The 27,071-nt window shown below is 44.3% G+C and overlaps 1 protein-coding gene across 2 annotated transcripts in view; it reads right to left on the minus strand.

Moving 5' to 3' along the window:
• sh3pxd2aa (SH3 and PX domains 2Aa) overlaps nt 1-27,071 on the minus strand; it is a 594,706-nt gene that overhangs the window by 494,508 nt on the left and 73,127 nt on the right. For both annotated transcript variants that reach the window (XM_068001935.1, XM_068001933.1), the window contains exon 2: nt 22,811-22,891. In XM_068001935.1, the coding sequence (XP_067858036.1) occupies nt 22,811-22,891 (81 nt within the window). The remainder of the gene's footprint in view (nt 1-22,810; nt 22,892-27,071) is intronic.

Here is a 27,071-nt window from a genome sequence, read left to right on the forward strand (position 1 = left end):
TACAGGTCCCTGGGGAACACCATTTGTCACATCCTGCCAATCAGAGCACATACCCTTTATCCCTGCTCCCAGTCTCATACCTCCCAACCAATTATCAATCTAGGTCACAAGGTTACCTCCAATTCCGTGCATTCTCATTTTTGCGAATAATCTTTCGTGCGGAACCTGATCAAATGTCTTCTGGAAGTCCATACAGACAACATGGATGAATAGAGACCAAGGAGTTCAAATAAATAATTCTCTAAGAGTATGAGCAAAGGTAAATAAAACCACAAAAAAAGCCAAGAGAACGTTGAGTTTTATAAATGGGGGCATACGATACAGAAGTAAAGAAGTAATGATGAATTCATCCAAAACATTGGTTACGCCAGTTAGCGCACCATGTACGATTTTGGGGCCCTCATTATAGAAAGGACATTAAAGCCACAAAGAGCGCACTGCGTAGATGCACAACAATGAATCCAGGGATAGGAAATTATAATTATGAGGTGCAACTCGAGGTATTGGGACTATTTCAATGGAGCTGAGAGGGCTAAGAAGCTACATGAGAGATTTTTCAAATAGTAAAGAGTTTTGATAGTGTAATAAACTATATAATGTGGACCATGATGAGCTGTTTCACCTTGTCCAGAACAGTAGAACCAAAAGAAACAGCCTGCGCTTGAAGGGAGGTAAATTCAAAACTAATCTGCAGAAATATTGGGCAGCATTTTAGCACCCGCTATCGGGTGCGTTCCTGGCAGGGGGGCCCCGAAAATCGGGAAATCCCGGAGCGGGAGCGGGACCGGAGCCTGCCTCGAACCCGCGCACTTCCGGGTTCCCAACTGACGCGCCGGCGTGCGCGCGCAGCCCCCGCTGGTGGGAATCCCGCAGGCAATTAAAGCCAGCGGGATGCCACTTGATTTCGCTTGCTCAGGTCATTAACTGACCTGATTAAGGGATTATGTGAGGAGGGGTGGGATTTTAGAGCAAACTGGGACTGTTTCCCACACTGGGGGAAACACTCCTAGTTCAAATGGACCTGTTGCAGCTGTCAGCCTGTGGCAGCTGCAAAGGTCCATTTGACAGGTGGGGGGGGCGGGGTGGAGACCCTCACTCATTGCAGGAGGCCACTCTGTCACTTGGGACAAAGTTTGGCCTCCACCACCCTCCTCCTGACAATCAAAGTCACCAACTTGCACACTTAACCCGGGGTCCAGAGACATGTACCTACCTTGCGGATCCCCTCAGATGTACATCTTCTGGATGGGGGCCGCCATAGCTGCAGTCATGACCTCCTCAGAGGGCGAACAGCATCACCAGCCTCACCAGCCTTGCCATCCACGCCGTCCACCTCTGACACGTGGAGCTCCACAACAGAGTGCTGTGACACATCCACCTGTACAGCAGGAGGGAGGGCTACCGCAGAGAGAGATGCGTCGCAGAGGGCACTACCCTCGCCACAGGGTCCACAGACCGAGGCTCAGCTTCCTGGACCTCTCTGAGCAGCAGTGCACACGGAGGCTCAGAGTCACTCGACATGTAGTCGTGGACATCTGCAGCCTCCTTCATGCCAAGCTGCTCCTGGCTGGCCCAAGCACCATCTTCTTACCTGTCGCTGTCAAAGTCACCACTGCCCTCAACAACTTCTCCTCCGCATCCTTCCAGGGTGCAACCGGGGACATCACCGACGTTTCTCAGCCGTCTGCACAAAAGAGCCCTGCAAATACACCTACACCCACTCTGCAGTGACACAATGGGTGGCATCAGTTGTGGGTCGTCATAGTGATCCTCAGGAAAGGGCATTATTGCACAAACCAGACAAGATTCGCGAAGACATGGCAGTAGTGGTGCCAATATAATATGTAATGTGAGTTGGTCAGAAATTCAATGTAAGTAACAACCATGACAAACCCTCAAACACCCTTGTGCATCCCCTTCATGCTCACGACACGTTTGCCTTACGCTGCCCACTGCGCATATGTGATGCATGCCCTGTGGCTGCAGCACAGGTAGTGGCAGGTTGAGTGAGGCTGGCCGTGAAAGAGATGCACAAGAGGGTGAGTATGGCAAAGAGCCATGAGATTGCATGAGGATTGGGTTGAGTGTTAGTGGCGGGATGAGTACTGGCGAGGTGAGTAAGTGCAGGTAAGATGAGGATGAGGTTTGAGTGGGTATGAGGGGTGATGTGACAGAGTAGTGTTGGCAGTGCAGAAGGAGATGTGGGGTGGGGGCGGTGATGTGGCAGACGGAGTGTAGGGGAAAGAGTAAGTGTACTCACTTTGGCTGACCTACTTAGGTCATTGGAGCGCCTCCTGCACTGTATGCAGGTGGGCGATATGTTGGTGGTGCTGGTGACCTCCTCTGCCACCTCGAGCCAGGCCTTCCTGGTGGCAGAGGCAGGCCGCTTCCTCCCGCCCGCCGGGGGGAAGATCTCTGTCCTCCCCCTCCTCCTCACCCCATGTATTGATACCTGGAGTGAGGCATCATTAAACTGGGAGCAGCCTTCCCCCTGGGCTGCTCCATGCTGTGATTTTTTTCTATTTGTTGCAGCATGTCAGTGGAGGACTGCCCCTTTAAATAGAGCTCCTCCAGCTGACAGATCTCACTGCGCATGCGCAGCCCGCCCGACGCGCAGATCAGCAGTGGGGAACCCGGAGGAGAAGGTAAGTGGATCCAATTGGGCTACGATCGTGCGCGGGGCAGACTGATTTTGCCGGGCGTGTTACCCACGCGCCTGATAGCCCCCCCCGCCAAGAACCCGCAGCCCTGGTAACATCGGGCCCATTATTTCAGTGAACAAGTGGTCAATCTATGGAACAGGCTCCTTAGGGAGATGGTGGAAACAGACAGTATTGATTCATTCAAATGTAAATTAGATAGATTTCTTTCAGAGAATTATATTTCGGAATACAACATGAGTAATTTGAGACATGACATGTAGTAAGTGTAGCATGCTTGGGTGGAACAGGTGACTTTGGATCTATGAGGCATAATTTTAGCTGGGAAGGGGACGGACGGGGGGTGGGGGGGGGTCGAATTGTGGATGGGAAACCCAGAAGTACGGGTTTCCCGGATGTCCTTACCATTTTATTTTTTTTGTCAGTTTCCTGTCCAACAGGCCAGCCTGATTGACAAAGAGGTAAGTGAACAGGTAAGTGTCAGACTGTAAGGATGGTGGTGGTGGGGGGACATTGCAGGGGGGTCGGGTCGCGATTGTTGCAGGGAGGTGGGTCGGGTCACGATCGTTGCGGGGGGGGGGGGGTCTGGTCACGATCGTTTCAGGGGGGGGTCGGGTCGCGATCGTTTCAGTGGGGGTCGGGTCGCGATCGTTTCGGGGGGGGTCTGGTCGCGATCGTTGCGGGGGGGGTCGGGTCGCGATCGTTGCGGGGGGGGGGGTTGGGTCGCGATCGTTGGGGGGGGGGGGTCGGGTTGCGATCGTTGCGGGGGGGGGTCGGGTCGCGATCGTTGCGGGGGGGGGGGGGTCGGGTCGCGATCGTTGCGGGGGGGGGTCGGGTCGCGATCGTTGCGGGGGGGGGGTCGGGTCGCGATCGTTGCGGGGGGGGGTCGGGTCACGATCGCTGCGGGGGGGGGGGTCGGGTCGCGATCGTTGCGGGGGGGGGTCGGGTCGCGATCGTTGCGGGGGGGGGGGTCGGGTCGCGATCGTTGCGGGGGGGGGGGGGGGGGGGTCGGGTCGGGTCGCAACCGTTGCGGGGGGGGGGATGTGGGCGTCGCTGGCGAGGCCGGCATCTATTGCCCATCCTTAATTGCCCTCGAGAAGGTGGTGGTGAGCCGCCTTCTTGAACCGCTGCAGTCCGTGTGGTGAAGGTTCTCCCACAGTGCTGTTAGGAAGGGAGTTCCAGGATTTTGACCCAGCGACGATGAAGGAACGGCGATATATTTCCAAGTCGGGATGGTGTGTGACTTGGAGGGGAACGTGCAGGTGGTGGTGTTTCCATGTGCCTGCTGCCCTTATCCTTCTAGGTGGTAGAGGTCACGGGTTTGTGAGGTACTGTCGAAGAAGCCTTGGCAAGTTGCTGCAGTGCATCCTGTGGATGGTACACACTGCAGTCACAGTGCACCAATGGTGGAGTGAATGTTTAAGGTGGTGGATGGGGTGCCAATCAAGCGGGCTGCTTTATCTTGGATGGTGTCGAGCTTCTTAGTGTTGTTGGAGCTGCACTCATCCAGGCAAGTGGAGAGTATTCCATCACACTCCTGACTTGCGCCTTGCAGATGGTGGAAAGGCTTTGGGGAGTCAGGAGGTGAGTCACATGCCACAAAATACCCAGCCTCTGACCTGCTCTTGTAGCCACAGTATTTATGTGCTTCATCCAGTTAAAGTTCTGGTCAATGGTGACCCCCAGGATGTTGATGGTGGGGGATTCGGCGATGGTAATGCCGTTGAATGTCATGGGGAGGTGGTTAGACTCTCTCTTGTTGGAGATGGTCATTGCCAGGCATTTGTCTGGCGCAAATGTTACTTGCCACTTATCGGCCCAAGCCTGAGGATGTTGTCCAGGTCTTGCTGCATGCGGGCATGGACCGCTTCATTATCTGAGGGGTTGCGAATGGAACTGAACACTGTGCAATCATCAGCGAACATCCCCATTTCTGACCTTATGATGGTGGAAAGGTCATTGATGAAGCAGCTGAAGATGGTTGGGCCTAGGACACTGCCCTGAGGAACTCCTGCATCAATGTCGTGGAGCTGAGATGATTGGCCTCCAACCACCACAACCATCTTCCTTTGTGCTAGGTATGACTCCAGCCACTGGAACGTTTTCCCCCTGATTCCCATTGACTTCAATTTTACTAGGGCTCCTTCATGCCACACTCGGTCACATACTGCCTTGACGTCAAGGGCAGTCACTCTCACCTTACCTCTGGAATTCAGTTCTTTTGTCCATGTTTTGACCAAGGCTGTAATGAGGTCTGGAGCCGAGTGGTCCTGGCGGAACCCAAACTGAGCATCGGTGAGCAGGTTATTGGTGAGTAAGTGCCGCTTGATAGCACTGTCAACGACACCTTCCATCACTTTGCTGATGATCGAGAGTAGACTGGTGGGGTGGTGATTGGCTGGATTGGATTTATCCTGCTTTTTTGGACAGGACATACCTTGGCAATTTTCCACATTGTCGGGTAGATGCCGGTGTTGTAGCTGTACTGGAACAGCTTGACTAGAGGCACGGCTCGTTCTGGAGCACAAGTCTTCAGCACTGCAGCTGGGATGTTGTCGGGGCCCATAGCCTTTGCTGTATCCAGTGCACTCAGCCATTTCTTGATATCACATGGAGTGAATCGAATTGGCTGAAGACTGGCTTCTGTGATGGTGGAGATCCCAGGATAAATTCCTATGTTCCTATGAATATAATAGATGGTCTACCACTCCAGGGACTTGAGCACAAAATATTGTACAGTATGTGCACTTCAAGAGAATGGTTACTACCACTATTCATTCTCGTGTTTGTAAACTTGCATTAGTGCTCAATTCTGAAAAGACACATTGTGCTCCACACAAGGGCATTTTTAGCTGAAGAGAATTACATTCTTCACTTCATGCCCTAGGTCAGATCTCAGAATTAGAGAAAAAGATTTTGAAATTGAACCCTTCTTCCTCTAACCAGGAAATCTACATCATTGTGAATAACCTTTACCCTGCTGAACAGCAAAAGCATAGTTACACAGAGCATAACCCTTACTTTACAGGATAAATAAGAGCTCCACACAGCATACAGCCCCTATGCCAGTTAATAATACCCTGGTCATTCATCTCATCACTGTTTGTAGGATCTAGCTGTGCACAAAATCACTGTTATATGTGCCCAGTCACATATAACACTTCAAAGTAATTTTTTGTACATGAATTGCTCAGAGATATTTCAGAGATGTGATTAAGTGCTACATGAGTGCAAGTCTTCCTTTGAGCAATGTCTATACAGTTACACAGACAGTAATCTTCAATGCTGGACACAAACACTGTACAGTTACAGACAATATCCCTTACCTATGAACAGAGGTGGGCTATTCGGCCCATCAAGCTTGCTTTGCCATTTTGTCAGCCACGGAAGTTATTTTTTTTAATCCCAATTCCCCCCATTCCTACACATCACTTAAAATACTTAATCCTCAGATAAGTATCTACCTCCCTTTCAAACAACTAAATCTTTCTCTAGCCCACAGCCTTATATGTAAATAATTTTTGGGGGGGGGATTTGTTTTTAGCTAGCTTAGCTAGAATTCTCATTGTGCTCCTTTGTTCTGGATTCCACTATTAGAGGAAAGAGTCATTCCCTACCCACCCTGTCAATCCTTTCATTATTTTAAACGTAGATCACACCTTAATCTTTTAATCTTCTGGGAATACAACCCAAATTTATCAAGTCTCTCCATTACTTCATCAAAGAACTCAATCAAGCTGGTCAAACACGATTTGACTTTAACAAATCCTTTGTTAATGCTTTCATTTATTAACCCATATTTTTCCAAGTGCCAATTAATTTTGTCCCGGATTAATGTCTCAAAGTTTCCCTACCACCAGCCTTAGGCTGACTGACCTGTAGTTGCTGAGTTTATACTATTTATATGTTTATAAAGACCTTTGGGTTCCCTTTTATGTTACCCGCTAATCTATTCTCATACACTCTCTTTGTCCCTCGTTTCCTTTTTCAGTTCTCCCATGTACTTCTTGTATTCAGCTTGGTTCTCTACTGAATTATGAACCTGTCATTTATCATAAGCCTCCTTTTTCCGGTTCATTTTAAATCTCTATATCCTTAGTCATCCAGGGAGCTCTAGTTTTTGATGCCCTTCCTTTCTCCCTCCTTGGAATGTCTATACCCGAACTATCTGTTCTTTGAAGGCTCATTCCTCATTTACCTGCCAATCTTTGATTCCAATCCATCTGGGCCAGATCCCTTTTCAACTCACTAAAATTAGCCCTCCTCCAGTTGAGTATTTTCATATGTTATTTTTCCTTGTCCTGTTCCATATCTACTCTAAACCCAATGATATTGTGATCACTGTTCCCCAAATGCTCTCCCACTGAAACATGCTCCACTTGCCCCACTTCATTCCCCAGAACTAGATCCAGCACTGTTTCCTTCTTCATTGGGTTGGAAACATACTGATCAAGAAAGTTCTCTTGTACACATTTCAGGAATTCCTCCCCCTCTCTGCCCTTTACATTGCTATTTTCCCAGTCTGTATTAGGATAATTGAAGTGCCCCATTATCACTACTCTAAAGTTCTTGCATCTTACTGCAGTCTGCCTGCAAATTTACTCCTCCATCTCCTTCCCAATATTTGGTGGCCTATACACCGAGCAACGTAATAGCTCCTGTATTGTTCCTTAATTCTAACCAAATAGATTCTATCTTTGACTCCAAAATTACATCATCCCTTTCCAGTGCTGTAATAGTTTCTTTGATCAATGCTGCCAACCCCACTCCTTTCTTTCCTTCCCTATCTTTCCTGAATACCTTGTAGCCAGGAATATTAAGTACCCAATCCTCCCCTCCTTTGAGCCAGATCTCTGTTATTGCTACTACATCATAGTTCTGTGTGGCAAGTTGAGCCTGTAGCTCACCAATCTTATTTACCATGCTCCGTGCATTTACACACATGCACTCCAAACCCATCTTGGTCTGCCTCACATTTCCCCCCTGTCTGATCCCTACTATTTCTGAAGTACTCTTTATTCTAATGCTGTTTGTCTCTCCATTTCCTCTGTGTACCTTGTACTTCCTCTCTAATGCTTCATCCTGGTGCCCCTCCCCCTGCCAAATTAGTTTAAACCCTCTTCCATGGCACTAGTTAACCTCACTGCGAGTGACATTGATCCCAGCCCTGTTGAGGTGCAACCTGCCCATCTTGAACAGATCCCTCCCGCCCCAGAACTGGTCCCAATGCCCCAGGGATCTGAAGCCCTCGCTCCTGCACTATTTCTTCAGCCACGCGTTAACCTGTCTTATCTTACTCCTCCTACATTCACCAGCACGTGGCACTGGGAGTAATCCAGAGATTACTACCTTTGAGGTCTTGCTCTTTAACTTCCTCCCTAGCTCCTGAAACTCTGTCTGTAGGACTTCAACCCTTTTCCTATCTATGTCATTGGTTCCAACATGGACCACGACTTCTGGCTGTTCCCCTTCCCTCCGCAAAATGTTCTGCCCCCCGTTTAGTGATGCCCTTTACCCTGGCACCAGGGAGGCAACACACCATATGGACTCGCATCGGCGGTTGCAGAAATACCTGTCTATCCCCCTGACTATCGAATCCCCTATGACCACTGCATTGCAACACTTTGCAGTGCCCCCCCTATGCTGTCATTTGCCTCACGGCGCCATGGATGTGCTCTAGACTGCAATCTCCCAAGGTGTCGTCACCCTCACCGGATTTCAACACTGAGAACCGGTTTGAGTGTGCCACACTTCAAAGGATTCCTGTACTACCTGCCTCTTCCTACCTTGCTGAATTGCCATCAACTTATTATCCTCCTAAACTCTCTGTAGCTGCGGGGTGACCACCTCCTGGAACGTGCGCTCCAGGAAATTCTCAGCCTCCCATACGCCCTGCAGTGACTCCAGCTACTCCTCAAGCTCAGAAACCCTGAGCTTGAGTTCGAGCTACTAGAGGCATTTTCTGCAGACGTGGTTATCCAGAGCACATGAAGCATCCTGAAGTTCCCAAACGGCACAGGAATTGCAGGCACTGATCCCTGAGCACCTCATTAGTTACCTCCTTCCATGCTGATCCAGCTCTACCTGCAACCTCCATTGCTTCCTCTGCCAATTTTCAATCCATTTCAGAAGCATTCCACCTATGGCGTTCCTTCCAATCTTATGAACCAATTTCTCATGTGGCACTGGATCAAAAGCTTTGCTCAAACCTAAATAAATAATATCGACTGAGTTCTCTCTGCTGACCAGCTTTGTTATCTCCTCAAAGAACTCCAAGAAATTTGCCAGGCATGATCTCCCTCCCATAAAGACATGCTGGCTCCCCTTTATAGTTCCATATTTCTTCAGGTAGTTCATCACTACCTGATGTTCCTTCAGCACACTCACCAGTAATTTCTCTACAATTGATGCCAGGCTGATTGGCCTGTACTTCCCTAAATTATTGAAATTTTCAACCATTTTTCCACAGAAGAGTTGGAAAAGAGTTAATTTATTTTTTAAAATTTTGAAAGCAAGGATATTCATATAATAGCATAGTTACATAGTCTACAGCACAGTAACAGGCCATTCGGCCCAACTCGTCTATGCTGGCGTTTATGCTGCACACGAGCCTCATCCCTCCCCTCTTCATCTAATCCTATCAGCATATCCTTTCTCCCTCATGTGCTTATCTAGCTTCCCCTCAAATGCATCTATGCTAATTGCTTGAACTACCCCCTATGGTAGTGAGTTCCACATTCTCACCACTCTTTGGGGAAAGAAGTTTCTCCTGAATTCCCTATTGGATTTATTAGTGACCATCTTATATTTATGACCTCTAGTTTTGGACTCCGCCACAACTGGAAACATTTTCTCTACGTCTACTCTATCAAACTCTTTCATTATCTTAAAGACCTCTATCAGGTTACCCCTCAGCCTTCTCTTTTCTAGAGAAATACAAGTTTTTTTTAAAAAGCACAAAGATGAAAACTGGTTAAATTGCTAATGACTAAGCATTGAAGTTGTTCTCCTGAAACTGTAAATAATAAGTAACTTGTTAGCAGGTCTCAGAACAACTTGCATTCATTTAGCGCCTTTAACATGCTCAACTGTCCCAAGGCACTTCACAGGAGCATAATCAGACAAAAACTGACACCGAGCCAAAGAAGGAGTTATTAGGAGGGTCTTAAAGCAGCAGAGAGAGGTGGAGGGGAGGAGAGGTTCACTGAGAGAATTCCAGAGCTTGGGGCCTAGATGGTGGCGATGGATGAATGGGACTTGGTGAAAGTTAAGATACGGGCAGCAGAGTTTTGGATAAGCTGGAGTTTACGGAGGAGGGAAGATGGGAGGCCAGCCAGGAAAGAATTGGAATAGTCTAATCTGGAGATAACAAAAACATGAAAGAGGGTTTCAGCATCAGATGGGCTGAGACGGGGCGGTAATGGATATTACGAAAGCAGAAGTAGGCAGTCGTTGTGATTGAGAGGATGTGGGGTCAGCAGCTCAGCTCAGGGTCAAATAGGACGCCGAGGCTGCGAACAGTCTGCTTCAGTCTGAAACAGCGGCCAGGGAGGGAGATGGAATCTGTGGCTATGTAACGGAGTTTGTGGCCGGGGCAAAAGACAATGGCTTTGGTCTGCTCCATATTTAATTGGAGGAAATTTCAGCTCATCCAGGACTGGATGTCGGACAAGCAGTCTGAGAACACAGGCTGTGGAGGGGTCGTGAGGTAGAGTTGGGTGTCGTCAGCGTAGATGTGGAACCTGATGTGTTTTCAGATGATGTCGCTGAGGGGCAACATGTAGATGAGAAATAGGAGGGGACCAAGGATAGATCCTTGGGGGACTCCAGAGATAACGATATGGGGGTGGGAAGAGAAGCCGTTGCAGGAGATTCTCTGGCTGCGACTGGATAGATAGGAATAGAAGCAGGTGAGGGAAATCCCACTCAGCTGAGAGGCATTGGAGGAGGATGGTATAGTCAACCATGTCAAAGGCTGCAGGCAGGTCGAGAAGGATGAGAAAGGATAGTGCACCACGGTCACAGTCACAGAGCATTTCATTTGTGACTCTGATTAGGGACGTTTCAATGCTGTGGCAGGGGCGGAAACCTAATTGGAGAAGTTCAAACATGGAGTTGCTGGAAAGATAGGCACTGATTTGGGAGGTGACAACACGTTGATGAATTTGAGAGGAAAGGAAGGTTGGAGATGGGCAATAGGGTCAAGGGTGGGTATATGAGGAGGGGTTGATAATGGCAGAAAGTACCTGACGAGAGGGAGCTGTTTACAATATCAGCAAACATGAAGGCCAGGAAGGGAAGTTGGGTGATCAGTAGTTTAGTAGGAATAGGATTGTAGAGCAGGAAGTGGGTCTCAAGGTCAAGATCTGCTCAGAGAGGAGTACTCAACATCCACGGACATTCTCTGTCCACTACTTTACTCACCTCTTCAAAAAAAAATTCAATCAGGTTCATCAGGCAAGACCTACCCTTTACAAATCCACGCTGGATCTCTCTGATCAGATGAAAATTTTCAAGATGTTCAGTCACTCTATTCCTTAATTATAGACTCTAGTAATTTCCCAACAGATGTTAGGCTAACTGGTCTATAATTCCCTGGTATTCCTCTCTCACCTTTCTTAAATAGCAGAGTGATGTGCAATTTTCCAATCTAAAGGAGTGGTTCCTGAATCGAGAGAACTTCGGAAAATTATAGTTAGGGCATCTGCAATGTTCTCACCTACTTCCTTTAAAACCCTGGGATGGAAACCATCTGGTCCTGGGGATTTGTCACTCTTAACTACCATTATTTTCTTCATTACTGTTAATTAGCTTACATTAATTATGCTGAGTTCCTGTCCCTGATTCAAAATTAGTTTCCTTGGTGTGTCCATCATGCTATCCTCTTCCTCTACTGTAAATACTGAAGCAAAGTAATTATTTAACATGTCCACCCTTTCCTTATTTTCATTTACAATATCACCATTATCAGTTTTTAGGGGGGCCCACATTGCTCTTGACCACCCTCTTTTTGCTAATATAATAGTAAAAAATTTGAGTTGATTTTGATATCACTTGCAAGTTTCTTTTTGTAGCTCTTACTATCTGTTATGTCACCTTTTCATGTTCTTTGTATCTTTCCCAGTCGATAGGATATGTGCTATTTTTTCCATTTTTGTATGCTTTTTCTTTCAGTTTTATGTTGTCCTTTACCTCTTTTGTTGTTCATGGCTGTTTATTTTTGACAAGTAGAGCTCTTGCCCCGTTGGGGTTTAAACCGGTTCGTTATCACGTTTTAAATTCATTTTTGAACACCTCCCACTGATCTGTCATTTTACTCACGAACAGATTTCAGAGAATCATAGAAAGGTAACAGCACGGGAGGAGGCCATTTGACCCATCGAGACCATGCCAGCTCTATGAAAGAGTAATCCAGCTTGTCCCATTAGCCCGCCCCATGCCTGTAGCCCTGCAAATTTTTTCCTTTTAAGTACTTATCCGGTTCCCTTTTGAAAGCCACGACTGAATCTGCCTCCACCACCCCCCCCCCGGCAGTGCATTGCAGATCCTAACCAGTCGAGCAAATACTTCTTTATGCAACATGTCATCTTTGGTTCTTTTGCCAAACACCTTAAATCTATGCCCTCTGGTTCTTGACCCTTCCGTCAATGGGAACAGTTTCTCTCTATCTACTCTGTCTAGACCCTTCATGATTTTAAATACCTCTATCAAATCTCCTCTCAACCATCTCTGTTCCAAGGAGAACAACCCCAGCTTCTCCAGTCTATCCACTTAACTAAAGTCCCTCATCTCTGGAATCATTCTAGTAAATCTTTTCTGCACCCTCTCTCCAAGGCCTTCACATCTTTCCTAAAGTGCGGTGCCCAGAACTGGACACTGTGATGGAATACTCTCCACTTGCTTGGATGAGTGCAGCTCCAACAACACTCAAGAAGCTCGACACCATCCACAACAAAGCAGCCCGCTTGATTGGCACCCCATCCACCACCTTAAACATTCACTCCCTTCACCACCGGCGCACTGTGGCTGCAGTGTGTACCATCCACAGGATGCACTGCAGCAACTCGCCAAGGCTTCTTCGACAGCACCTCCCAAACCCGCGACCTCTACCACCTAGAAGGACAAGAGCAGCAGGCACATGGGAACAAAACCACCTGCACGTTCCCCTCCAAGTCACACACCATCCTGACTTGGAAATATATCGCCGTTCCTTCATTGTTGCTGGGTCAAAATCCTGGAACTCCCTTCCTAACAGCACTGTGGGAGAACCGTCACCACACGGACTGCAGCGGTTCAAGAAGGCGGCTCACCACCACCTTCTCAAGGGCAATTAGGGATGGGCAATAAATGCTGGCCTCGCCAGCGACGCCAACATCCCGTGAACGAATGAAAAAAAAACAATACTCCAGTTGTGGTCGAACCAGTGTTTTATAAAGGTTCATTATGACTGCCTTGTTTTTGTACTCTATGCCTCTATTTATCAAACCTAGGATCCCGTATGCTTTTTAACTGCTTTCTCAACCGGCCCTGTCACTTTCAATGATTTGTGCACATAGGCCCCCAGATCTCTCCGTTTCTGCATCCCATTTAGAATTGTGCCCTCTAGTTTATATTGCCTCTGCTCATTCTTCCTACCGAAATATATCATTTCGCATTTTTCTGCATTAAATTTCATCTGACACGTGTCCACTCATTCCACCAGCCTGTCACTATCCTCCTCACTGTTCACTACCCTTCCAAGTTTTGTATCATCTGCAAATTTGGAAATTGTGCCCTGTACACCCAAGTCCAAGTAATTAATATATATAGAGAAAAGCAGTGGTGTTAGTACCGACCCATGGGGAACACCACTGTACACCTCCCTCCAGTCTGAAAAACAACCGTTCACCACTACTCTGTTTCCTGTTACATAGCCAATTCTGTATCCATGCTGCTACTGCCCCCTTTATTCCATGGGCTTCAATCTTCATGACAAGCCAATTATGTGGCACTTTATTAAACGCCTTTTAAAAGTCCATATACACCACATCAACCGCATTGCCCTCATCTACCCTCTCTGTTACCTCATCAAAAAACTCTATCAAGTTAGTTAAACACAATTTGCCTTTAACAAATCCGTGCTGGCTTTCCCTAGTCAATTCACACTTGTCCAAGTGACCGCTAATTCTGTCCCAGATTATCGTTTCTAAAAGTTTCCCACCACCAAGATTAAACTGACTGGCCTGTAGTTGCTGGGTTTATCCTTAAACCCTTTTTTGAACAAGGGTGTAACATTTGCAATTCTCCAGTCCTCTGGCACCACCCCCGTATCTAAGGATGTTTGGAAGATTATGCCCAGTACCGCCACAATTTCCATCCTTACTTCCCTCAGCAACCTAGGATGCATCCCATCCGGACCAGGTGACTTATCTACTTTAAGTACAGCCAGCCTTTCCAGTACCTCTCCTTTATCAATTTTTAGCCCATCCAGTATCTCAACTACATCTTCCTTTACTGAGACTTTGGCAGCATCTTCTTCCTTGGTAAAGACAGATGCAAAGTACTCATTTAGTACCTCGGCCATGCCCTCTGCCTCCATGAGTAGATCTCCTTTTTGGTCCCTGATCGACCCCACCCCTCCTTTTACTACCCGTTTACTGTTTACATGCCTATAGAAGACTTTTGGATTCCCTTTTATGTTTGCTGCCAGTCTATTCTCATACTCTCTCTTTGCCCCTCTTATTTGCTTTTTCACTTCCCCTCTGAACTTTCTATATTCTACCTGGTTCTCACTTGTGTTATCAACCTGATATCTGTCATACGCCCCTTTTTTCTGCTTCATCTTACTCTCTATCTCTTTTGTCATCCAGGGGTCTCTGGCTTTAGTTGCCCTACCTTTCTCCCTCGTGGGAATGTACCGAGACTGTACCTGAACCATCTCCTCCTTAAACGCCGCCCACTGTTCAATTACAGTTTTGCCTGCCAATCTTTGATTCTAATTTACCCGGACCAGATCTGTTCTCATCCCAATGAAATTGGCCCTCCTCCAATTGATTATTTTTACTTTAGAATGGTCCATGTCCTTTTCCATAGCTAATCTAAACCTTATGATACTATGATAGCTGTTCCCTAAATGTTCCCCCACTGACACTTGCTCCACATGGCCAGCCTCATTCCCTAGAACCAAGTCCAGCAATGTCTCCTTTCTCATTGGGCCAGAAACGTACTGGTCAAGAAAGTTCTCCTGAACACACTTCAAAAATTCCTCCCCCTCTTTGCCCTTATATTACTATCCCATTGCTATTTTTCCAGATTACTGTGGACAGTCTCTGTCTCAGCCCGTTGAAGTCAGCTTTACCTAAATTTAGAATCTTAGTAGCTGATACAGGTTTCTCCCTTTCAAACACAATGTTGAACTCAATCTTATTATGATCACTATTAGATAAATGTTTATGCACCATTAGGTTGTTAACTAAATCTGGCTCATTACTCATTATTAAATCTAATATAGCCTGTCACTTTGTTGGTTGTTGGACATATTGTTGTGGAAAGCTGCCCTGAACACACAAGAAATTCGCTAGCTTTCTGACACAAGCTCGTCTGCTTATCCCAATCAACATGAAAGTTAAAATCCCCCATTAAAACCACCCTGCCTTTGCTACATGCTTGTCTAATCTCTGCATTTATATGTTCTGCTACTTCACAGCTGCTACTGCAGTTAAGTGGCAGAACAAGGGGTCAGCCATTCAAGACTGAGATGAGGAGGAATTTCTTCACGCAGAGGGTTGTGAATCTTTGGCTAGATTTTTGGACTCGCGGGGAATCAAGGGATATGGGGATCAGGCGGGAAAGTGAAATTGAGGTCGAAGATCAGCCATGATCTGATTGAATGGCAGAGCAGGCTCGAGGGGCTGTATGGTGTACTCCTGCTCCTATTTCTTATGTTCTTATGTTGTACCAGGGGGCATATACATAACTCCCATTAGAGTCTTAATTCCTTTTCTATTTCTTAATTCTACCCATAAAGTCTCCACTGCCTGCTTACCTATCGTTATAGCCTCTCTTATCATTGAAGTTATTTCATCCCTAATCACTAAGGCTACTCCTCTCCCTGTACCAGTTTCCCTATCCTTCCTGTAGGCCTTATAACCTTCAAGTATTTATCCAATTCCCTTTTGAAAGTTACTATTGAATCTGCTTCCACCACCCTTTAGGCATTGTATTCCATTATTACACCTCGCTGCGCCAGACTCATGGCAAATGAAATTTAACACAGAGAAGTGCGAAGTGATGCATTTTGATTGGAAGAATGAGGAGAGGCAATATAAACTCAATGGTACAATTTTAAAGGGGGTGCAGGAACACAAGTCTTTGTGGGTGGCAGGACAAGTTGAGAAGGCTGTTAAAAAAAATATGGGTTCCAGGGCTTTACTAATAGAGGCATAGAGTACAAAAACAAGGAAGATGCTAAACCTTTATAAAACACGGGTTAGGCCTCAGCTGGAGTATTATGTTCAGTAATGGACTCCTCACTTTAGGAAGGATGACAAGGCCTTAGGGAGGGTGCAGAAAAGATTTACTAGAATGTTCCAGGGATGAGGGACTTCAGTTACGTGGAGAAGCTGGGGTTGTTCTCCTTAGAGCAGAGAAGGTTAAGAGGAGATTTGATAGATTCGAGTTCAATGTAGTGTTTGAAAGGGAAAAAAGTGAATCAGCTGCGAAGATTCTAGACTTGGGTAAGGCCGACTTCAATGGGATGAGACAGAGACTGTCCACAGTAAACTGGGCAAATCTGTTAAAGGGTAAAACGACTGATGATCAGTGGGAAATGTTTAAAGAAACATTTAACGTGATACAGAATCAGTTTATACCCCTGAGGGGCAAGAACTCTACTTGCCAAAAAAAACAGCCATGGACAACTAAAGAGGTAAGGGACAGTATAAGATATAAGGAAAGCGCATACAAAAAGGCAAAAAATAGCACAGATCCTGGCGAATGGGAAAGATACAAAGATCAAAAAAGGGTCACAAAACAGATGGTAAGGGCTACAAAAAGAGAGTATGAAAAGAAACTCGCAAGGGATATCAAAACCAATACGAAGAACTTTTATAGTTATATTAGGAAAAAGAGGGTGGTCAGGAGCAGTGTTGGCCTCTTAAAAACTGAAAGTGGGGATATTGTCATTGACAATGGGGAAATGGCGGACATGTTGAACAATTACTTTGCGTCAGTATTTACAGTAGAAAAAGAGGATAGCATGCCGGAAATCCCAAGAAAACTTATATTGAATCGGGGACAGGGACTCGATAAAATTAACATAAGTAAAGCAACAGTAATGAAGAAAATAATAGCATTAAAGAGTGACAAATCCCCAGGACCAGATGGTTTCCATCCCAGGGTTTTAAAGGAAGTAGGTGAGCACATTGCGGATGCCCTAACTATAATCTTTCAAAGTTCTCTAGATTGGGAAATTGCACATTTCACTCCGCTTTTAAAGAAAGGAGGGAAACAATTATAGACCAGTTAGCCTAACATCTGTTGTGGGGAAAATGCTGGAGTCTATAATTAAGGAGAGGGTGACTGAACACCTCGAGAATTTTCAGTTAATCAGAGAGAGCCAGCATGGATTTGTGAAAGGTAGGTCGTGCCTGACAAACCTGATTGAATTTTTTGAAGAGGTGACTAAAGTAGTGGACAGGGGAATGTCAATGGATGTTATTTATATGGACTTCCAGAAGGCATTTGATAAAGTCCCACATAAGAGACTGTTAGCTAAGATAGAAGCCCATGGAATCGAGGGAAAAGTACGGACTTGGTTAGGAAGTTGGCTGAGCGAAAGGCGACAGAGAGTAGGGATAATAGGAAGGTACTCATATTGGCAGGATGTGACTAGTGGAGTCCCGCAGGGATCTGTCACGGGGCCTCAATTTTCACAATATTTATTAACGTCTTAGATGAAGGCATAGAAAGTCTCATATCTAAGTTTGCCGATGACACAAAGATTGGTGGCATTGTAAGCAGTGTAGATGAAAACATAAAATTACAAAGAGATATTGATAGATTAGGTGAATGGGCAAAACTGTGGCAAATGGAATTCAATGTAGGCAAATGTGAGGTCATCCACTTTGGATCAAAAAAAGGATAGAACAGGGTACTTTCTAAATGGTAAAAAGTTAAAAACAGTGGATGTCCAAAGGGACTTAGGGGTTCAGGTACATGGATCATTGAAGTGTCATGAACAGGTGCAGAAAATAATCAATAAGGCTAATGGAATGCTGGCCTTTATATCCAGAGGACTAGAGTACAAGGGGGCAGACGTTATGCTGCAGCTATACAAAACCCTGGTTAGACCGCACCTGGAGTACTGTGAGCAGTTCTGGGCACCGCACCTTCGGAAGGACATATTGGCCTTGGAGGGAGTGCAGCGTAGGTTTACTAGAATGATACCCGGACTTCAAGGGTTAAATTACGAGGAGCGATTACACAAATTGGGGTTGTATTCTCTAGAGTTTCGAAGGTTAAGGGGTGATCTGATCGAAGTTTATAAGATATTCAGGGGAACAGATAGGGTGGATAGAGAGAAACTATTTCCGCTGGTTGGGGATTTTAGGAGTAGGAGGCACAGTCTAAAAATTAGAGCCAGACCTTTCAGGAGTGAGATTAGAAAACATTTCTACACACAAAGGGTGGTAGAAGTTTGGAACTCTCTTCCGCAAACGGCAATTGATACTAGCTCAATTGCTAAATTTAAATCTGAGCTCGATAGCTTTTTGGCAACCAAAGGTATTAAGGGATATGGGCCAAAGGCAGGTATATGGAGTTAGATCACAGATCAGCCATGATCTTATCAAATGGCGGAGCAGGCACGAGGGGCTGAATGGCCTCCTCCTGTTCCTATGTTCCTATGAGGTGTTCAGAATCATGAACAGTTTTGACAGAGTAAGGAGAAACTGTTTCCAGTGGCAAAAGGGTCGGTAACCAGAGGACACAGGTTTAAGGTGATTGGCAAAAGAGCCAGAGGCGACATGAGGAAACGATTTTTTACGAAGTGAGTTGTAATGATCTGGAATGTGCTGCCTGAAAGGGCGGTGGAAGCAGATTCAGTAGTAACTTTCAAAAGGGAATTGGATAAATACTTGAAGGGAAAAAAATTACAGGGCTATGGGGAAAGAACAGGGGAATGGGACTTATTGGATGGCTCTTTCAAAGAGCCAGCACAGGAACAATGGGCCGAATGGCCTCCTCCTGTGCTGTACCTACTATGATAGAGGGTTGTGAGCAGGGGCTCTACCATCTGTGTTTTTGACGTGGGGCAGTAAATAATGAGAATACATTTCAAAATGTGTATTAAAATATTTCCTTTTAAAAAAAGATTTATTGTTTTAACAATTGCTGTGCAGAGGTCAGTGCTGTGTTTACTGTAGTAATTACATAAAAATGTACAGCATAGAAACAGGCCATTTGGCCCAACTGGTCCATGCCATGTTTGTGCTCCACACGAACCTCCTCCCACCCCTCTTCATCTAACCCTATCAGCATAACCTTCTATTCCGTTCTCCCTCATGTGTTTATCTAGCTTTCCCTTAAATGCATCTATGCTATTCACCTCAGCTTCTCCTTGTGGTAGTGAGTTCCAGATTCTAACCACGCTCTTCTAAGGCATGTCCACATCACACTATTGTAGATTGACAAGTAAACCTTCAAAAGTTTTCAATTTAGTTGTAGCACCAACACCAATAATTCCCCTTGCCCCAGTGTCACACTGCTTTGGCAACAGATACATATGCAACACTGTTAATCCCTGCCCTGGTATATCGACCATTAACTCCTATGTCCCAGTGTTGCATTGCTCTGGCAAAAGATACACAGCAGCTTTGCACCCAAGCACTGGTACTTTCCAATCCAATAAGGCCCCTCAGATCAATAGAAGCTTTCAGAGTTCAGTTTCTTTCCCTTCCAGATCATTTCCTGTTAGCACAGTGCCTGCTTTTTCTCTCTCCCACATCAAGGGAGCTGAAAATATTGCTTTTCAACTTTACCATTCTATCCAGCAACTTCCAAACACACATATTTTCATTATCTATGGATTGCAATTTTAGTGGGGGGGGGGGGGGGGGGAAATGGACGTGAAGCATTTTGTCTGATCTAATTTTCTAATTTTTGGTTTGAAAAAAAAAACCATATTAACTGCTCCTGAATGTTCTGACACGTGATTGGCTGAGTATGTAACAGACATAGCTGGACTAATAGTTCAGATTCTGCCGCTGATGAACAAGAAGACCTTAAACTCTGTTAAACATTATTGATCTGAAGAGTCAGAGAGGCAATTCTCAGTGCATCAAAGTTTTCAGAGTTCCATAGCCAAACCAGTTAATCGCACTTAAAAATAGTATTGCATACATTGAGGGATTTCTAAAATAGCCAGCTCTAAATTCGACTACTGGGAATGTATGAGGTACAGCACACACGATTGCATATCAGTTTTGCTACATTGTTAATTTTGTATTAACTTCTAATAAATTTCACTTTTTTGATCTTTATAATAAATTTAACCTAATTGTTGCAATATTCAATCACAACATCTATGTTTGGTGTTGTTTTCTCAAGTTTGAAGAAGTTTGGAACTCTCTTCCGCAAACGGCAATTGATACTAGCTCAATTGCTAAATTTAAATGTGAGATAGATAGCTTTTTGGCAACCAAAGGTATTAAGGGATATGGGCCAAAGGCAGGTATATGGAGTTAGATCACAGATCAGCCATGATCTTATCAAATGGCAGAGCAGGCACGAGGGGCTGAATGGCCTACTCCTGTTCCTATGTTCCACTTTGGACATTCCAGACTGATGAATGAGGCCTTGATGACACATCAAAACCTGCAATTGCTCCTTCAACATGTAATCAGTGCTACCGAGCAAGATGGAAAACATTGGAGTCAATGAACTTCTGAAAGCTGTAAAGGACTAGGAAAAATTAGATGTACTGGGCTTTTCTGTGTGTACTCAAAGAAAATAAACTTTCACTTTTAACTCTCAGTCCAAGAAATTGGTGATGGTTCTAGTTTTAAACATGGTGCTTGGAACGACTCCTGATTCAAACTTTCTGCTCAGTGTCACACTGCAGAATTGAATATTTCTCTCTTGAATTTGGTTGTGATTGATAGAGGCTGCATCGTGCAAAAGAATCAACACAATCATCAAGTCCCTGAAATAGTATGGGATGCCGGTTTAATTTACTCCTTCAAAAAGGAGCTGGTTAAATGTGTATTTTTGGGAATAGAACTGGAAGTCATAGGAATAGATATAGACTGAAATGATCAAACACTCCACATATACAATGATTGCTGCATGGCTGGGGAATGTTCTCTGTGGACAGCAGCCCAGTATTGAACAGTGGAGTTGTAAAAATTGATGTATATATTTCTGTGGCATTTTACTGGATTAACTGTGATAATTGCAGAGTATTTACACAGTTATGAGGACAGAATGGAGAAACAGATTGAAAAAAGGCTCATCATCCTTGCATGGAGATATCTAAGAGATGATCTTATAGACGTATACAAGATTGGAAAAAATCAAATCCCTTCGGCAGATTAAATGAATTAGGTGGAATCCATGATAGAGTAAATTGTATGTACATGGTCTGTGGTAGGAGCAGATTTGATCAACCAAATATCCTTTTCTTATTCCATGCTTTACATTCTTGAGAGTGTCTATCACAAGATAATTTTGATGTGGAAAAAAGGAGAAAAAAAAAAGTTATGTTTTTAATATTCTCTCTCTCTCTCTCTCTCTCTGCCATTTGGGTTTCTTTCTGTCTGTCTGTGTAATTGACACAATGTATATCCAGTGTACTGGGACGTGCTGTTCTCCGTGACTGGCCTGTTTGAATAACAACGACACCTTTTGATTGGTGTGATGCTGTCCCAGCCTAGTATAAGATATGCGATTTGAGAACCTTTTCACTCATTCACCTGACTAAGGGGATAATCTCCGAAAGCTTGTGATTTTAAAATAAATTTGTTGGACTATAACCTGGTGTTGTAAGATTCCCAAGATAATTTTGGATCAAGGAGGCCAAACGTCCCATCTCAGTTCATCAATCCAGAATGATCCTACGGTCTCCCTATTGCTGCATCCAACTGGTTCTTAAAATGATACCAGGGCCTGTGGTTCCGCTGCTCTTTCTGTGAGTCCATTCCATGTTTTGATCACTCTGAAGAAAATCTTCCCACTATCAGCCCTGAATTTGCCATTTACTAGTTTAAACCTGTGACCCCCTTGTTCTACTCTCAGTTTAATTTCAAGTAATTTTCTGGATTTATTTTTTCCAATCTTGTATACATCTATAAGATCATCTCTTAGATATCTCCATGCAAGGATGATGAGCCTTTTTTCAGTCTGTTTCTCCATTCTGTCCTCATAACTGAAACCTCTAAGACTGGGGATCGGTCTTGTGGCTCTTCTCTACACTGCCTCCAGCACTTGAATTGCAGTGATCAGAACTGGACAAAGTACTCAAGATGTGGTCTGACCAGAGCACTGTACGGTTGGATCACAACTTCCTCAGACTTTTACTCCACTGTTTTGGCTATGTAGTTTAACATTCTATTGGCTTTGTTGATTGCTGCTCTGTTGGACACGTTGAATGTGAATCCTACTGAGATGCCACGGTCTTGTTCAACTTCATCATTAGCTATTTCAACATCATACATGGAATACATGTGTTGCCTATTTTACCTTCCAATGTGTAGTGCTTTATATTTGTCTATATTAAACTTCATCTGTCATTGTTCTGGCCACTTACTCATTTTGTAATTTCTGAATTGCATCCTCCAATTCACTGGATTCTTCTAGTTTAGCATAATCTGCAAATTTGACTAATAATAGTTGTGCATTACAGAAGTGGCTGAGCCCGTTCAGTATCAAAAAGGATAGGCTCCTCTGGGCTCAATGAACTCAGCTTCATTCAGCCTGGTGCGGAAAATGCCCACACTTTTCTTCAGTACCAATACATTAATTGTACACAGATCTTCTCTTTAAAGATGGTTGAGAAACAGTATGAAATGTAGGCTCTCTAAAAACATACATCTGAAGAGTCAGTCTCAGAGAAACTGCAGCTGCCAGCAACTCACCATTAGTTAAGAGTTAAACATAATAAAATAGTACATTACCTGCAGGTCGAAAAACTTGCTATAGCGTCTGTAGATGATATTTGAAGTGTTATCTGACCAGTTTACTTGGATAATATAAACCTGTAAAAATGTTTAAAAAAGATACTCTTAAAATAAGTGTAGAATAGTGTAAGCAAAGAAACAGAACAACCTAGGAACACCTATTCACAGAACATTTTAATATATAGCACACAGATTCACTGTTCTACTGTTGGAACAATCTTATAAGCATCAAGACTCTCACTTGCAATCTCTGCAGAATCCACCTAACTATTGCACCTAAACCAAAAGCAGAAAACTGCAGATGCTGGAAATCTGAAACAAAAATAGAAAATGCTGGAATTACTCAGATGGGACAGCATCTATGGAGAGAACTGATGAGTTAATGTTTCAGGTGTGGTCCTTTCGTCAGGTGCTGACTGATCTGCTGCGTGTTTCCAGCATTTTCTGTCGCTGGTTTCTCTCTCTTTGCTTTCTATTAGTTAGGCACACACTCTTGCAGTATTATTCTCCCTTTTCTCTCTCCTTCTGTTGTTCTCCACTTCACACATCCAACCACTCCCCAGGAACAATGAACCAAGATTAAGTCAAATGTTCTTGTGTATCAAGCCAGCAACCATCAGACCTCTGTCCAACCCCTCCCCGAATGAGATACAAAAATATTTAAAAGTGAATGTGTAATATAAAGCACCTGGGGACAGCAGAGAATTAGACAAACAAAGCCCTTCCACTCAAACTGAACACATTTTTCCGTAAATCATCACTTCCCCGAACAATCAGATTTCTCCATTCCATCACTAAATTAATATCATGCAGACTTCCAGCATTTGAAGCTTTTTTTCTTTTTATTTGCATGGGCAGTAATGTAATAAGCGATATCTTCAAACCTAATATAAACAGGAAATGGAAGTGTGCTAACAGAATTATTATTTGTGAATGTGGTATAGGATTGTTTTGTTACCCAAAATGTTACTTCTAGTGGGATCTAGTAACAGCACATGTTAGCTGTGGGATCGCTGGGGACTGGTGAGCTCCATCATTAATTTAACATTTTCTGGTAATCACCCCAGTAAAGAGCAGGAGAAAAACATATGGTCTTAATAAGGTAAATTAATGAGGGAAAATTTAAAGACATTAACTGCTGTTTGCTGAAAGTTTATTTCAGTTGAGGTAAACTATAACAAAAGGAAAATACTGCAGATGCTGGAAATCGGAAATAAAAACAGAAAATGCTGGAAACATACAGCCGGCCAGGCTACAGAGAGAGAAACAGAGTTAACGGGCCAGTGGGAGGAGAGACGGTGGAGGGGGGGGGGGGGGGAATTTCGGGTACGAAACCCGGAAGGGAAGTAGGCAGTTCGCAATCGCAATCAATGCCTTTTCCAGGTTTCGCGTTCGGCAGCCAGCCTGATTGACAGTTGGCCGTTGGGAGAGGGAGGCACTGGAAATCGGAGCGGGGGGGGATCCAGGCAGCATCGGTTTTAAAGTATGTTTGTTAACTTTTTTTATAATAGAAAATGTCATTTTATTTAATTTATTTAGTGTATTTTACATTGATCTGGCTCTTCCCATCTGCTTTCACCAGGCGTGAATCGGAAGCGATGGGAAAGCCGCCCAGGTAAGGTTAAAATCATTTTAAGTGTCCAATACACAAAATATAAAGTACCTTAAGGTACACTGCCCCTTTAAGTATTCGGCCTGCCGGATTTAAGTGGGGGCAAGACTTCCTGGTGACTGCTGTGCACACGCACACAGATTTGCCTGAATCTAATGCAAAAATGGGCGGGTTCTAGCTGGGACATCTGCCTGCTCCCAAAAACATCGATTTTGTCTGCCCCACTGCCCCCAACTCATCCGATCTTGGGGGCTAAAATTGAACCCAAGGTTTCAGGTCGATGACCTTGCCTTTATAGGTAAACTATAGTATTGAATATGCTATATAATTACATTATCTCTTAGAAAAATAAATGTATACCTAAAAGCAGTCCTCAAAATTAATGAATAGGGCAACTTAAATGGGTAAAAGGAAAAACAAACTATACAAAGCCTTCAGGAGAATAGAGGGAGAGGACTCGGTGTGGTATAGGAATTTGCTGAAGCTGGTTAAAGGGAATATTAGTCACAAAGAGGACCCAAAACATGAATTAGAAAAATAGGATAAATGCAATACAAAAACATTCTTACAATATATAGGAATGGCTAGAGTGGGGTCAGAATTTTAAAAGCAGTAGAAAAATTCAAGATAAAAATGGTGCAATTATGAAAATTTCTAGAATTATTCACTAACTTGTGGTCCAGTTTATGTAAACATTCAATACCTTAGAGAATGTTGAAATCAATGTAACAATAGTAGTTGATAAGCTAAAGGACATAAGACCATCAAATCCCTATGGGAGACTAGGGGGCATTTGTGAAGTAGCAGCGATGGCCATGAAGTAATCAATGAGCTGTAGGGAAATTCTACAGGACCAGAGGCAAGCAAATATAGTCTACATTTAAACAGGGTGACAAATCTGCCTGAGTAACTACAAGCCCATTAGCCCAAATAACAGTGAAATAATAGAGGAGTACATCTATAGCAATAAATCAACAGGAACCAGATAGGCATATTTAGAAAGAGAAATTTCTACTCTATAAAATCCTCAACTTCTTTCTGAACTTCACAGATAATGGAACTCCCTATGATATTGTTCATTTCAACTTCCGTAAAATTTTCAACTAAGTTCAAAATGAAAGACTTCCAACGAAGCTAAAATTCAGGCTAGAACATAGGACCAGGTAAAAAGTTGATTTTTAAAAAAGACAAGGGTGTGCCCTGTCTCCTTATGCTGGCCATAGAGCCACAGAAGCTGAAAGAACCCAACACAACATCTTGCTGCTGACATCCTACTTCACGAAACTAACCCTTCCACCTCACTTCCCAGCATCTTCCACAAGATCAAGGAGTTTGGTTAACTCTCAAATCATGAGTTTAATTTCAAAGGCATCATCAATAATAAATTTACCACCCCAGAAGGCTGTGGATGCTGAGTCGTTGAGTATATTCAAGGCTGAATCGATAGATTTTTGGTCTTGAGGGGAATCAAGGGATATGGGGATCGGGCAAGAAAGTGGAGTTGAGGTCGAAGATCAACCATGATCTGACTGAATGGCGGAGCAGGCTCTAGGGGCCATATGGCCTGCTCCTGCTCCTATTTCTTATGTTCTTGTGAGATTAAGTCAATTGTTCAACAGAGGTCTGACTGTGTCCTTTCAACAAGGAGCAGACAAATTCCACCTCACCCAACAGGACATATTCTGCCACCTCCAAATCAAATATTTCCTACAAAGCCCAGCTATGTTCAAAACCATCCAACGTGAGCCAACTTCCCTGGAACTGCACCTCCTCGCCCCAATAAATCCTTGCAAACATATCCCCACCCTTTGTACTATGATTTCTTCCAGGTGAAGAAACACAAAAAATCATAGAATCATAGAATGATACAGCACAGAAGGAGGTCATTCGACCCATCGTTCCTGTGCCAGCTCTTTGAAAGACCTATCCAATTAGTCCCACTCCCTTGCTCTTTCCCCATAGCCCTGCAAAATTTTCTCCTTCAAATATTTATTCAATACCCTTTTAAAATTTATTATTGAACCTGCTTCCACAATCCAGTTCATGACAACTCACTAGGTAAAAACAATTCTTCTCATCTCACCTCTGGTCCTTTTGCCAATTTACTTTAAATCTGTGTTCTCTGTTTACTGGCTCTTCTGCCACTGGAAACAGTTTCTCCTTGTTTACTCCATCAAAACTGTCATGATTTTGAACACCTCTATCAAATCTCCCCTTAACCATCTCTGCTCTAAGGAGAACAACCCCAGCTTCTCTAGTCTCTCCACGTACTAAAGTCCCTCATCCCTGGTACCATTCTAGTAAATCTCCTCTGCACCCTCACTAAGGCCTTGACATCCTTCCTAAAATGTGGTGCCCAGAATTGAGCACAATACTCCAGCTGAGGCCTAACCAACGATTTATAAAAGTTTAACATAACTTCCTTGCTTTTGTACTCTATGCCTCTGTTTACAAAGCCAAGGATCCCGTATGCTTTTTTTAAGAACAGCCTTTTCAACTTGTCCTGCCACCTTCAAAGATGTGTTTACGTTCACCCCTAGGTCTCTCTGTTCCTGCACCCCCTTTAAAATTGTACCAGTTAATTTATATTGCCTCTCCTCATTCTTCCTTCCAAAATGCATCCCTTCACACTTCTCTCTGTTAAAT

This window comes from Heptranchias perlo, chromosome 21, assembly GCF_035084215.1.
Source record: "Heptranchias perlo isolate sHepPer1 chromosome 21, sHepPer1.hap1, whole genome shotgun sequence".
Taxonomy (NCBI): Eukaryota; Metazoa; Chordata; class Chondrichthyes; order Hexanchiformes; family Hexanchidae; genus Heptranchias; species Heptranchias perlo.